General features: G+C 40.4%; 1 protein-coding gene across 1 annotated transcript in view; it reads right to left on the minus strand.

Moving 5' to 3' along the window:
- LOC124267394 (carboxyl-terminal PDZ ligand of neuronal nitric oxide synthase protein-like) overlaps positions 1 to 15765 on the minus strand; it is a 204674-nt gene that overhangs the window by 38302 nt on the left and 150607 nt on the right. The window contains exon 5 of the mRNA XM_046702302.1: positions 11009 to 11117. Within this exon, the coding sequence (XP_046558258.1) occupies positions 11009 to 11117 (109 nt within the window). The remainder of the gene's footprint in view (positions 1 to 11008; positions 11118 to 15765) is intronic.

The raw sequence follows: 15765 nt of genomic DNA on the forward strand, positions 1-15765 counted from the left end.
AGACGCGCTTCTGAAACTTTAATTACTTTGACTTTTTGGGTAGAAATTGGTCAGTTAATGCAAAGATTTGTGGCAAGCCCTGTCAATGATGCATGATGGGTATTATGAGGCTGACACTGATTGGGAGATTTATATGTGTTGGTGGCCGTGAGCGTCAAAGTATAGTAGGACGGTGGCGCTGTCAGGACACAAGGAGATGGCAACCTGCCCCCAGCAACACTCAGTACTGGTTATTCATGAATTAAAGGGATTTTCCCTATTTATTCAGATAAAGCACCAGGGATTATGAGTATAGAGCTCACTGGTTAGTAAATACTTGAAGTTAGATCATGTGTAAAGCCTGTAGCTACACAGGTCTACCAGATGATGATGTATGGTGAGGGTACATGATGGCACACTTCTGTTCAGAAGCTAATATGGAACAGTTTACAAAATGTGAAGTTCTGTCAAGAAATAGGTTTAGAAATAAGTAGAAAATAGTCATGGCTAGAATTTCAACTCATCCATTGCCAGAATGGACCCAGTTGATTCAATATATGACAAAAGTTGTTCACCAACTAAAGATAGGATAGTTTTCCCACAACAAGTAACGCTTCCCCACACTCCTGTCACAAATTGAACTTTAGGCTGGCTGCTGCAAACCAGTGCGTGAGTGAGTTGATTTTTACGCCGCACTCAGCAATATTCCAGCTATATGGCAGCGGTCTGTAAAAAATCGAGTCTGGACCAGACAATCCAGTGATCAACAGCATGAGCATCGATCTGCCCAATTGGGAACCGATAACATGTGTCAACCAAGTCAGCGAGGCTGACCACCCGATCCCGTTAGTCGCCTCTTACGACAAGCATAGTCGCCTTTTGTGGCAAGCATGGGTTGCTGAAGACCTATTCTACCCCGGATCTTCACGGGTTTACTGCAAACCAGACTCTCCTCACCTCCTAACAGGACAATACCCCCTACCCCACCCCCAAGTAACAAGTGCACTACCTCAGTCTTGTCACTAACTGAAGCACAAGGTGGCCTGTAACTCTCCTCACCCCAGGGACAACAACTCTCTTCCTATATATTTCACCAATCTTGTCATTACTGTAGCACAACATGACCAGTGTAAACAGGACTGTCCTCACCCCCCGGACAATCTGTGTCTCACACCAGCTCAAGGAACACCCCCATTCGTCTTCATTAGTTAATCACGCCATGTTTTAATTACTTTAGATTAAGGGTATCACACTGAGCATGGCGACAACGCTGCAGGCAGCAGGACTGATGGGAGCCAGATAGCCAATTATGGTTGTCTGCAGCGGCACTGTGCCGGTACAGGGATGAGGAGGTTCATGACAGTGCTGCCCCTGATGACGATCCCCTTCTTAGGCAACTGTATTATCAAATATATCATCACTCACACATTTGCAACTTCATCTCACTATCAAAGAAGTTTCAGCTTTTACTTTTTAATATAATGCAATACACATAATTAATTTTGTTTTTATTCATGTTCACAGATATATATTCACCATCAATGTAGACGACATGACAAATATAATCATAAATCTGAGAAAAAGAAATATTCCGCTCAAGGTTCATATGAACCCTGAACTTAGCTGTCTAAAATGCATGGAAAACCTCTGCTCTTTGCCTAGCATACAAACCTGGCAAGTGAGAAAGCTTGATAATGAGGAGGATCATTTGTCCCAGAGTGAGTGAGCTAGTTCTAAGTTTGCTTTAAAATAGTCAAGTTCTATCAAAGCATGTCCACTTTTTGGCAGAACACACAAGCAGTGCAGATCTTGTTTACGTATCATTTTGGTGGAACACAAACATGGTACGGTGCTGATAAATCATGACACATAATCAGGCGAACCAACAATCACAGGGGTCTGCCAAGGGACATAACTCTTCAGAGTGAATTGCAATGCCTCAGGTGACTTGGCCATGTCGGTCCCCTACTTCTGTCCCTATGAAAGTCTCACATTGCAGTAATTGTTCCTTGCCATCGTCACACAGTAGTAGTGAGTGAGTGAGTTAAGATTTAAAGTCACATTGGCAATATTTCAGCCATATCGTGACTATAACTAGTTCTAAATTCATAATACGTACATATAATACACAAAACCCTGTCAACGAAGGACAGTAAAACCACTGAATTATCACAGATTGAGTTAAAACTAGCTAGCATATATCTTTGAAAGTAGAAAATTATTTTTGGACAATACAATGTAAAAATGGGCTATAGATCGCCAACAACTGAAGGTTGATCACCATACTAGGGACCATGGGGCACACAGAAGTAACATCATGCATGTAAACATGGTTAGTACGATTACTTGTTAATGATCAACAAGACAGCATATGGTAAACTGCCATTATCAAAATCATCTCAAGGGTCACAGCAGGGCCCTTCAGTGCAAACTCTCTTCCAGCAGTGCTTAGAGACTTCAAAGATGAGACCCTTTTGTCCTCCTCCCTTGCCAAGAGAGTGTGCTCCAGGGGAGATAACTGCTGGTGTTCAAATCACTACGCCTAATTACACAATGAGTTCATCATGACAGACTTCAAAACAGGAATTAGAGAAAAAGACACACTTTATTTGCTTTCATCCTCTGGGATATGTTTTTTAAAAGATAACTGTCACATTCCCAGTAGCCTTGGGATACAGAATCCTTGACAGGCAATGATCCGCTCGATGCATCAGTAAATGCTATCACCAAGAACGGACAACGCAAGATGCACATGTGTGTGATTTTAGTTACATTCTGATCAACTTGTAAACAAAACATCACATGGATTCAACTCTAAGCAACTCAGATAATGCAAGGAACCATTTTTCTATTTCAAAGTTTACGGCCATTACAGACTAGAACCTAAAACTAAAATGAGAAAACATAACAGTTTTTATTTTCACTTGAATACTCTTCGTTAATATTTCGAATCAATGTTGCGAAGTTCATTGATGATGTTTCCATGACAAACTCATTCTGGCAAGATCGAAATCAGAATGTTTCATGAATCTATTGTATGAAGTTGTTCCTGTCAGTTCCGTCATCCTTACACCTGTGTGTTGGCAGGCTGTATTCTTTGTCACAATTGTCTGTTCATGTATTTGTGTCAGAGAAGGCTTTCATCTATCAGTAAGAGCTGTCACATGTCCTCATTTACTACTGTATGGACAACGGTAGTTTGTATCTTTGTATTTTCATAATCCATCAAAGATTGATTGGGAAGGCAAACAAAAAATATATCAAATTTTTCTTCAAAGATTTTGTGACTGTGGCATCTGGCTCCAGCTAAAGAAATGAAATAGGCCATCAGATACCTAGCAACCAAAAGAATGACAGCTGAGTTATCAAACAACCAAAATTCTGAGAGCTGAGGAAGATTTACCATCAGCTGATGCTCAGGAAACTTTATCCAAAAGCAAATCTTGGTGATTTCTTTGAAAATGGTCCTATTTAGGCAACACTGCACAAACAAACACCCTGTGACATATACTGTCATGGTGTATATAATCCTTTATTACCTACAGTGAAGCAAGGATATGCAGGGCTTAACGTAGTGTTCTCGAACACTATAAACAATATAATTATTCTATCACTTAGGGAACCACGACATTGATCTGGATGACACGAGGATAGCAAAACAACTGCTGTCTTGCCTAGTTTGACAAACTGATTTAGTCACAGAATATTTAACCATGTTTGAAATTTGAACCTGATTCCAAATGGGCAAGTGAGAATATGTTTACATTTATTGCAGGGATAATGTTCCATGTCGGGGATAGAACCTTGGACTGGAAAGTGCCTGCTTCAGCCACCTCTGCTACTCCCCTACACATGGAATACAGTGGTTTATAGTGAGTGAGTTTAGTTTTACATGGCTGTTAGCAATATTCCAGCAATATCATGGCGGGGGACACCAGAAATGGGCTTCACACATTGTACCCATGTGGGGAATCGAACCCAGGTCTTCGGCGTGATGAGCGAACGCTTTACCCACCAGGCTACCCCACCGCCCAAAGTGGTTTATAACCACACCCTGCTCTGTTTTTAGCTAAGATTTGTCCTGATTATGGGAATGGTTTGTCTGTTAAACGTACAAACATGGCCTGGTCCTCGTCACCAGTGAGGCAGACTACCAAGGATCGGAGCCATTAACTGTGAGAAAAGAGAAAAGCCCTATTTTATTGATACGTTGTCAACGAGGGAAATTACACAATGGATTATTTGTCATATGACTGTCCTTCGACCATGTAGGAAGGTTTCCCCTGACAGCTCGCATGATGTAATGACGGCCATGATGACAGACATAATAATCTGAAGCCACGCATTAGGCAAAGTAAGAGCCAGGATAAATTCATTTTCAAATGTAACTTTCCAGCAACTGTGGTCTGTCAGCGAGAACATGACAATCCTTTTAGAGCCAGCTTATAGCTCATTACACCTGCCAGTTGTTACTGATAATGAATAGATTCATATGAATAGACATTCTCAACTCCCTGGGGAGTGTAATTCTGGCAGACATTGAGCTTCTGATCGACAAATATCATAATTCACCTATTAGGTTTTCCCCTGAGATTGATGGAGAAGGTTATAGCTGTGTGTGTGATAAGTGGTGTATCGCCCAACGATGGTACAATGTATGTTTCAGGCTATACACGTATATATACCATGTAGACATAGATACTCTGTTATATATTCCTGATTTGAACACCAGCAGTTATCTCCCCTGGAGCACACACTCTTGGCAAGGGAGGAGGACATCAGAATCAGAATGTTTCATGAATCTATTGAATGAAGTTGTTCCTGTCAGTTCCGTCATCCTTACACCTGTGTGTTGGCAGGCTGTATTCTTTGTCCCAATTGTCTGTTCATTTATTTGTGTCAGAGAAGGCTTTCATCTATCAGTAAGAGCTGCCACATGTCCTCAGTTACTACTGTATGGACGACCGGTAGTTTGTATCTTTGTATTTTCATAATCCATCAAAGATTGATTGGGAAGGCAAACAAAAAATATATCAAATTTTCTTCAAAGATTTTGTGACTGTTGCATCTGGCTCCAGCTAAAGAAATGAAATAGGCCATCAGATACCTAGCAACCAAAAGAAAGACAGCTGAGTTATCAAACAACCAAAATTCTGAGAGCTGAGGAAGATTTACCATCAGCTGATGCTCAGGAAACTTTATCCAAAAGCAAATCTTGGTGATTTCTTTGAAAATGGTCCAAGTCAGGCAACACTGCACAAACAAACACCCTGTGACATATACTGTCATGGTGTATATAATCCTTTATTACCTACAGTGAAGCATGGATATGCAGGGCATAACGTAGTGTTCTCGAACACTATAAACAATATAATTATTCTATCACTTAGGGAACCACGACATTGATCTGGATGACACGAGGATAGCAAAACAACTGCTGTCTTGCCCAGTTTGACAAATTGATTTAGTCACAGAATATTTAAACATGTTTGAAATTTGAACCTGATTCCAAATGGGCAAGTGAGAAGATGTTTACATTTATTGCAGGGATAATGTTCCATGTCGGGGATAGAACCTTGGACTGGCAAGTGCCTGCTTCAGCCACCTCTGCTACTCCCCTACACATGGAATACAGTGGTTTATAGTGAGTGAGTTTAGTTTTACATGGCTGTTAGCAATATTCCAGCAATATCATGGCGGGGGACACCAGAAATGGGCTTCACACATTGTACCCATGTGGGGAATCGAACCCGGGTCTTCGCCGTGATGAGCGAACGCTTTAACCACCAGGCTACCCCACCGCCCAAAGTGGTTTATAACCACACCCTGCTCTGTTTTTAGCTAAGATTTGTCCTGATTATGGGAAGGGTTTGTCTGTTAAACGTACAAACATGGCCTGGTCCTCGTCACCGGTGAGGCAGACTACCAAGGATCGGAGCCATTAACTGTGAGAAAAGAGAAAAGCCCTATTTTATTGATACGTTGTCAACGAGGGAAATTACACAATGGATTATTTGTCATATGACTGTCCTTCGACCATGTAGGAAGGTTTCCCCTGACAGCTCGCATGATGTAATGACGGCCATGATGACAGACATAATAATCTGAAGCCACGCATTAGGCAAAGTAAGAGCCAGGATAAATTCATTTTCAAATGTAACTTTCCAGCAACTGTGGTCTGTCAGCGAGAACATGACAATCCTTTTAGAGCCAGCTTATAGCTCATTACACCTGCCAGTTGTTACTGATAATGAATAGATTCATATGAATGGACATTCTCAACTCCCTGGGGAGTGTAATTCTGGCAGACATTGAGCTTCTGATCGACAAATATCATAATTCACCTATTAGGTTTTCCCCTGAGATTGATGGAGAAGGTTATAGCTGTGTGTGTGATAAGTGGTGTATCGCCCAACGATGGTACAATGTATGTTTCAGGCTATACACGTATATATACCATGTAGACATAGATACTATGTTATATATCATGTAGACAGATACTATGTTATATATCATGTAGATATAGATACTATGCTATATATCATGTAGACAGATACTGTTATATATCATGTAGACAGATACTATGTTATATATCATGTAGATATAGATACTATGCTATATATCATGTAGACAGATACTATGTTATATATCATGTAGACATAGATACTGTTATATATCATGTAGATATAGATACTATGTTATATATCATGTAGATATAGATACTATGTTATATATCATGTATACATAGATACTGTTATATATCATGTATACATAGATATTGTTATATATCATGTAGATATAGATACTGTTATATATCATGTATACGTAGATACTGTTATATATCATGTAGACAGATACTGTTATATATCATGTAGATATAGATACTGTTATATATCATGTAGACACAGATACTGTTATATATCATCTATACATAGATACTATGTTATATATCATGTAGACATAGATACTGTTATATATCATGTAGACATAGATACTGTTATATATCATGTAGACAGATACTGTTATATATCATGTAGATATAGATACTGTTATATATCATGTAGATATAGATACTGTTATATATCATCTATACATAGATACTATGTTATATATCATGTAGATATAGATACTGTTATATATCATGTAGATATAGATACTGTTATATATCATGTAGACATAGATACTGTTATATATCATGTAGACATAGATACTGTTATATACCATGTATACAGATACTGTTATGTATCATGTAGATATAGATACTGTTATATATCATGTATACGTAGATACTGTTATATATCATGTAGACAGATACTGTTATATATCATGTAGATATAGATACTGTTATATATCATGTAGATATAGATACTGTTATATATCATCTATACATAGATACTATGTTATATATCATGTAGATATAGATACTGTTATATATCATCTATACATAGATACTATGTTATATATCATGTAGATATAGATACTGTTATATATCATGTAGATATAGATACTGTTATATATCATGTAGACATAGATACTGTTATATATCATGTAGACATATATACTGTTATATATCATGTATACATAGATACTGTTATATATCATGTAGACATAGATACTGTTATATATCATGTATACATAGATACTGTTATATATCATGTAGATATAGATACTGTTATATATCATGTATACATAGATACTATGTTATATATCATGTATACATAGATACTGTTATATATCATGTATACATAGATACTGTTATATATCATGTAGATATAGATACTGTTATATATCATGTAGATATAGATACTGTTATATATCATGTAGACATAGATACTGTTATACATCATGTAGACATAGATACTATGTTATATATCATGTAGATATAGATACTGTTATATATCATGTAGACATATATACTATGTTATATATCACGTATACATAGATACTGTTATATATCATGTAGACATAGATACTGTTATATATCATGTATACATAGATACTGTTATACATCATGTAGATATAGATACTGTTATATATCATGTATACATAGATACTATGTTATATATCATGTATACATAGATACTGTTATATATCATGTAGACATAGATACTGTTATATATCATGTAGATATAGATACTGTTATATATCATGTATACATAGATACTATGTTATATATCATGTATACATAGATACTGTTATACATCATGTAGATATAGATACTGTTATATATCATGTAGACATAGATACTATGTTATATATCATGTATACATAGATACTGTTATATATCATGTAGATATAGATACTGTTATATATCATGTATACATAGATACTGTTATATATCATGTATACATAGATACTGTTATATATCATGTAGATATAGATACAGCGTTGCAAACTCCCGCCTGCCCGACCCGACCGTCCAGGACGGTCAGTTTTAAAAGGTGGTCTGGCTGTTGAATCAGCATAATTTTGTAATGTATATAATGACTGAAAACATTTAAAAACGTGTTATTGTGACAATAACCTGACATTAAACAGTTCCCTCCTCCTATTTACCTCCTCTATATTTTATCTTAATCCTGAAAATTCTGGACTGGTAACTTTCCAGCCGCTCTGGTAACTTTTGAGAGTTACCAGACCAGTTGTCTGGCCGAAATTTTGGGGAGTTTACAACACTGATAGATACTATGTTATATATCATGTAGACATATATACTCTGTTATATATTATGTAGATACAGATACTGTTATATATCATGTAGAGATACTATGTTATACATCATGTAGATATAGATACTATGTTATATATCATGTAGATATAGATACTATGTTATATATCATGTAGATATAGATACTATGTTATACATCATGTAGATATAGATACTATGTTATATATCATGTAGATATAGATACTATGTTATATATCATGTAGACATAGATACTGTTATACATCATGTAGATATAGATACTATGTTATATATCATGTAGATATAGATACTATGTTATATATCATGTAGACATAGATACTATGTTATATATCATGTAGACATAGATACTATGTTATATATCATGTAGACATAGATACTGTTATATATCATGTAGACATAGATACTATATATATCATGTAGACATAGATACTATGTTATATATCATGTAGACATAGATACTGTTATATATCATGTAGACATAGATACGTTATATATCATGTAGACATAGATACTATGTTATATATCATGTAGACATATATACTATGTTATATATCATGTAGACATAGATACTATGTTATATATCATGTAGATATAGATACAATGATAAATACCCTGGCATCAATCTTTACTGATCTTGTAAGTGAAATACAAGTTGTCTTTATAATGCAATTTAATTAGTTAAATATTATGTACTGTGATTTTCTTGTTTTTGTTTTCAAAAACATGTGTTTTAACATCTGTTGTAGACAAAAGGTGTAAGTTTGGGTTCTGAGCAAGTCAAGATAAATCTGTTTCCAAATCCAGTCTGTTGCTATAAAGAATTGTAACATATTTCAACTACAGATTCAAAAGAGGCAGGAGACATTTCATTTCTAGATTTATTTTTCCTGACCAATTTATCACTTGGACCATAGCGTGCCAGATCTCACATGTGGCTAGGAATCTTGTACACGAAATGTGGTGAGTGTAGTGAAGTGATTGGGATGAAGTGAAATAACCCATGGCCCTGAGATGCTTCATCACAGCGTATCATGAAGCATGGGGCTGTATCTGTGTTCTGTACACGTCTTGTGTAATAACCAGCAGGTTGGGCTTGCACTTGACCACATAGGATGTCTGACCGGGGAAGTCGAACTGGTCTGTACACATTCATGTGTCAGCTGGAACTGATGGGAGCCAGCGGAGCCGACAGAAATCAGCATGTGATTAAATCACGGTGGTGTATAACTTCCCTCCGCAGGTGGAGTTGACACAAATGTTATATATTTGATGGTCATGAAGCATCACCTTTGGACATGTATAGAATCATCTGGGTCTATCTAGTGTCACAAGACTCTCCATCATATGTTCGGGAGATCAAGGTCTTGAACATACAGCATTTATAGACAGATGACTGACTGACTGAGTTTGGTTTTACGCCGCTTTTAGCAATATTCCACCAACATCACGGTGGGGAACACCAGAAATGGGCTTCACACATTGTACCCATGTGGGGATTCACAACCGGGTCTTCTTTAAAGGACGAGCCAATTTCTTTGCTTTAACCACTTAAAGGCTACCCCACAGTGCCCTATAGACAGATGACGTTGCTTGTTTGACAGATGCAATCTCACACAGCTCACAATGTATTACTAACATCCTTTATCAGATTGTGTCGACACAATATGTTCCATCCACTACCATCTTGGCTTGTGTGTGGTTATCACCTGAGGACATTCATGCCTTGTATCCAGTGTATGCAACAACTGATGGTTATACAATGAAGGAAAACCAAGTTCTATGGATAGTCAACTTCTTTTGACTATCCATAGAACTTGGTTTTCTTCATCTATACAACTTCTAAAATGCCTCTCAAAGTGGTTACACAATGTCTGTCAAATTTGATAACTAAGAACATGTCCAAACTTTTGTCTCAATCAAAATGACTAGAGGGATATGAAACACAGCAGTGGACATCTTATACACTGAGCTTATACAAAGGTTAAACAGCAGAAACATGGCTGAGTTCCGCCTGGACACAAACACATTGTCAAAATATGAGTTAAATATACACACGCTCCCAGGGCCACAGGGAGCTGCAGATATGTTATCACCATAATTGTTGATATCTGATAAAAATGTTACAACATTGATGATGTACATACACTTTAGATAAGTCTGGGTTTAATCTTTTCTTCAGCTAAGGCTCATCAGCCTCCAGAACACATCACCTACCAAAATGCCAATATCATCTACCAGTTCAATGCCAATATCACCTGCTGGAACACCAACATCACCTACCACAACTCATACCAAAACATCCAAGATAGAAAGTGGGCTTACCTTCTTGTAGGCTTTGAAGACGTTGCACTTAAAGACGTTGCTGGGTCCGTCACGGGCAATGTAGCTCCAGATCTTCAAGTCCTGGGAATCATGGGATACATAGAAGATCCTGCAACCAATCAGATAAGATGATGATCACTGGTTTACAACAGAGTGCCATAAACAAATAGACATGTAAGTGTTTAACAAAGATTTCAGTTATTTTGTGCGAGGACGTCTCACAACCACTATCAAGTACTGAGGACGTCTTACAACCACTATCAAGTACTGAGGATGTCTCACAACCACCATCAAGTACTGAGGATGTCTCACAATCACGATCAAGTACTGAGGACGTCTCACAACCACCAACAAGTACTGAGGACGTCTCCCAACCACTATCAAGTACTGAGGACATCTTACAACCACTATCAAGTACTGAGGACGTCTCACAACCACCATCAAGTACTGAGGATGTCTCACAACCACCATCAAGTACTGAGGACGTCTCACAACCACCATCAAGTACTGAGGACGTCTCCCAACCACTATCAAGTACTGAGGACATCTTACAACCACTATCAAGTACTGAGGATGTCTCACAACCACCATCAAGTACTGAGGACGTCTCACAACCACCATCAACTACTGAGGACATCTCACAACCACCATCAAGTACTGAGGACATCTCACAACCACCATCAAGTACTGAGGATGTCTCACAACCACCATCAAGTACTGAGGACATCTCACAACCACCATCAAGTACTGAGGACGTCTCACAACCACCATCAAGTACTGAGGACGTCTCACAACCACCATCAAGTACTGAGGATGTCTCACAACCACCATCAAGTACTGAGGACGTCTCACAACCACCATCAAGTGCTGAGGATGTCTCACAACCACCATCAAGTACTGAGGACGTCTCACAACCACCATCAAGTACTGAGGACGTCTCACAACCACCATCAAGTACTGAGGACGTCTCACAACCACCATCAACTACTGAGGACATCTCACAACCACCATCAAGTACTGAGGACGTCTCCCAACCACCATCAAGTCCTGAGGACGTCTCCCAACCACCATCAAGTACTGAGGACTTTTCACAACCACCATCAAGTACTGAGGACATCTCACAACCACCATCAAGTACTAAGGATGTCTCACAACCACCATCAAGTACTGAGGATGTCTCACAACCACCATCAAGTACTTAGGACGTCTCCCAACCACCATCAAGTACTGAGGACGTTTCACAACCACCATCAAGTACTGAGGACGTCTCACAACCACCATCAAGTACTGAGGACATCTAGAAAACCAGCATCAACAAACACTTCCAGATTTTTCACAATTTCACAAAATTCAGGACCTGATATAAACTGAATGACAAGACAAGAGTGTGGGTGAGGGTAAGGTCTAATATTGCTTTGAACAGCATACATATTTACATCAGCCTTTAAGCTCAATGTGGAAGAAACAGCAGAGTTGATACTAATCTTACACAATGGTGGAACCACCAAACCAAGGAACAGAACCCAGCACAAGGGACACAATTCTGCATGTCAGTTAACCGCACTCCTGCACCCTTGTCCTCAGTCCCAACCCTTGTGAGAGAAGCTAAAGTCATAATACTGTAAACCTCACAAACACAGCTTCTATGCTTGTTGGAGGCTGCCCTCTCATATACTATTAAAAAGATGACCTTGTACACTCAAGGTGAAATCCCTCTCATTAAAAAAACATGAAAATAGTGTAAAGGAGGTGATGGAGAGTGAGTTTTTCAGTTGATCCTGTGCTGCCAATAACAAGTGCTCTGACATCGTGAAAGACTCCTGCCTTCTTATCATGTCGTGTAATGAACTGAATTCAACAGACAGTGTCAGCTTACATCCAAGCAAAACACAAGGTACATCTCCTAATCATGTTTTTCTGACATGGTGAATTATCAAAATGTCATGTGAATTAAGCCTTGAGCAGTTCATGAATGACAAACGAGGCAGTTGCTACTCATGTGGTTCAACAAGATGGACTCATAGAGCCATGAAACATTTTTTTAGAAGCATTAGAGCACTTTCAAGTTTGTCGTTCACCCCCACATTTGTATGGCAGGTGAAAGCAGATTCGCGACACGACCTACAGTTTCACTGTCAAGTCACAGCTCCCTCTTGTGGCAGAGGAAGGCAAGCGTCAGGTCACGAGTTGAATCGGAAGCTTCAACACTGCCCTCTCCTACCCCAATCAATACAACATTTCACACATCTTAAACTCTCGTTAGAAACAATTAGAGGCACCGTGTTTCATTAACTGTTGCAACTCTAGACCAATATTAAGTGAAGAAACGACGATCAGATGGAAGTGAGGTGTTTGGATTTGTTTGATGTCGCGGAAAGTGAATGAAATTTGAATAATCAGGATTTATTGAGATCTTGCAAGTCTATCAGATTGAGATCTTCTGACAAATCAGTTTTTGCCTGTATTTCTTCAGCAACGTTCATGTCCATTTACCGGCAGACAGGAAACTCTGCAGGAACAGAGGGGAGAGACAGTTGGGTGAGTGAGTGAGTTGGTGGGTGAGTGAGTGAGGGTGAGTGAGAGTCTAGCAGTGTGTATAGGCATGGGACTAGAAGGATACTAGCAGGGTGTGGATCTCGTAGCATGTGTGACCCATTGAATGAGCGAGTTCAGTTTTACGCCGTTTTTAACAATATTCCAGCAATAGCATGACGGGGAACACCAGAAATGGGCTTCACACATTGTACCCATGTGGGGAATCAAACCCGGGTCTTCGGCGTGAAGAGCGAACGCTTTAACCACAGGGCTACCCCACCGTCCCGACTCACAGCCCAGTTTAAGAGAGTGAGTCTCAGCTGTGAGTCTTGTTAATCACCAGTCAGCAATATGGAAAACTGATAACTCTGAACAGTGCAAACCAGTGACATAAGAAAGTATATCCGTGGCACTGTATCTAACCCAGATCAGTAGTCAGCACTTAAAAGACCAAAGACAAAAATTTGCTGTCTGCATTGATATTCAAACATTTTCTACCAAAATTAATTTCTGCTAAATAAAATTAAACAAATAAGCAAAAAATATCATATACAATGAATGGTGAACTTTACACGGAAATTTACCTCCTGCTGGAGACCCACACCCTGCTGAAGAATCACACCCTGCCAGAGACCCACACCCTGCCAGAGACCCACATCCTGCTGGAGTCCCACGCCCTGCCGGAGACCCTGATCCTGCTGGAGACCCACACCCTGCTGGAGACCCATCCCCCTGCTGGAGGCCCACACCCTGCTGGAGACCCACACCCTCCCGGAGACCCAAACCTTGCTGGGGACCCACACCATAATGGAGACCCACGCTCTGCTGGAGACCCAAACCCTGCTGGGGACCCACACCATGTTGGAGACCCACACCAGAGATGCCAACCCTGAATCTAAGGCTGAAAGCCAGGCCTGAGCACCAAAGGTGCGAGTTGGGGTGAGGGTCTGCCATTTTGTTTCACTTTCATACGGACTATGACATGCTGGAAACATCATCGTAACATGTAATATACACAATCGACACCCAAAGAATGCTAAGCTTCTGAATGCTCTTTACCCACAAATAACTCACTGGTGACTTACAAAATTGAATACAAAAATAAATTCAGAATTTTTCTCAAAAATGAGTGGTAGAAAATCGGAGTAACCCGCCCTGGAGTGGATGGCTCTCTGCCAGCTGGAGACCCACACCCTGCTGGAGTCCCACATCCTGCTGTAGACCCACACCCTGCTGGAGAACACGCCTGCTGGAGTCCCACACACCTGCTGGAGTGCTACACCCTGCTGGAGTCCCACACCCTGCTGGAGACCCACACCCTGCTGGAGTCCCACACCCTGCTGGAGTCCCACACCCTGCTGGAGACCCACACCCTGCTGGAGACCCACACCCTGCTGGAGTCCCACACCCTGCTGGAGACCCACACCCTGCTGGAGACCACGCCCTGCTGGAGACCCACACACTGCTGAAGTACAACACTCTGCCGGAAACCCACACCCTGCTGAAGTCCCACGCCCTGCTAGTGACCCACACTCTGCCGGAGACCCGAACCCTGCTGGAGTCCCACGCCCTGCTAGAGACCCACACCCTGCCGGAGACCCACACCCGGCTGGAGTCCCATGCTCTGCTGGAGACCCAAACCCTGCTGGGGACCCACACCGTGTTGGAGACCCACACCAGAGATGCCAACCCTGAATCTAAGGCTGAAAGCCAGGCCTGAGCACCAAAGGTGGGGGGTTGGGGGTGAGGGTCTGCCATTTTGTTTCACTTTCATACGGACTATGACATGCCTTTGGAAAAACTTTGTGAAACATCATCGTCAAAAACATGCAATAGGCACAATCGACACCCAAAGGATCACACGCTAAGCTTCTGAATGCTGTTTACCAGTGTTCACTCAAATAACTCACTGGTGACTTATGAAATTGTATACCGTAAAAATAAATTCAGAATTTTGAAATTTTGAAAATCGGAGTAACCCGCCAAAATCGGAGCGGATGGCATCTCTGCCACACCCTGCTGGAGACCCACACCCTGCTGGAGTCCCACATCCTGCTGGAGACCCACACCCTGCTGGAGACCCACACCCTGCTGGAGTCCCACATCCTGCTGGAGACCCACACCCTGCTGGAGTCCCACACCCTGCTGGAGACCCACACCCTGCTGGAGTCCCACACCTGCTGGAGACCCACACCCTGCTGGAGTCCCACACCCTGCTGGAG

Source organism: Haliotis rubra, unplaced genomic scaffold (genome assembly GCF_003918875.1).
Source record: "Haliotis rubra isolate DU_JTF1 unplaced genomic scaffold, ASM391887v1 Scf131, whole genome shotgun sequence".
NCBI classification, from domain to species: Eukaryota; Metazoa; Mollusca; class Gastropoda; order Lepetellida; family Haliotidae; genus Haliotis; species Haliotis rubra.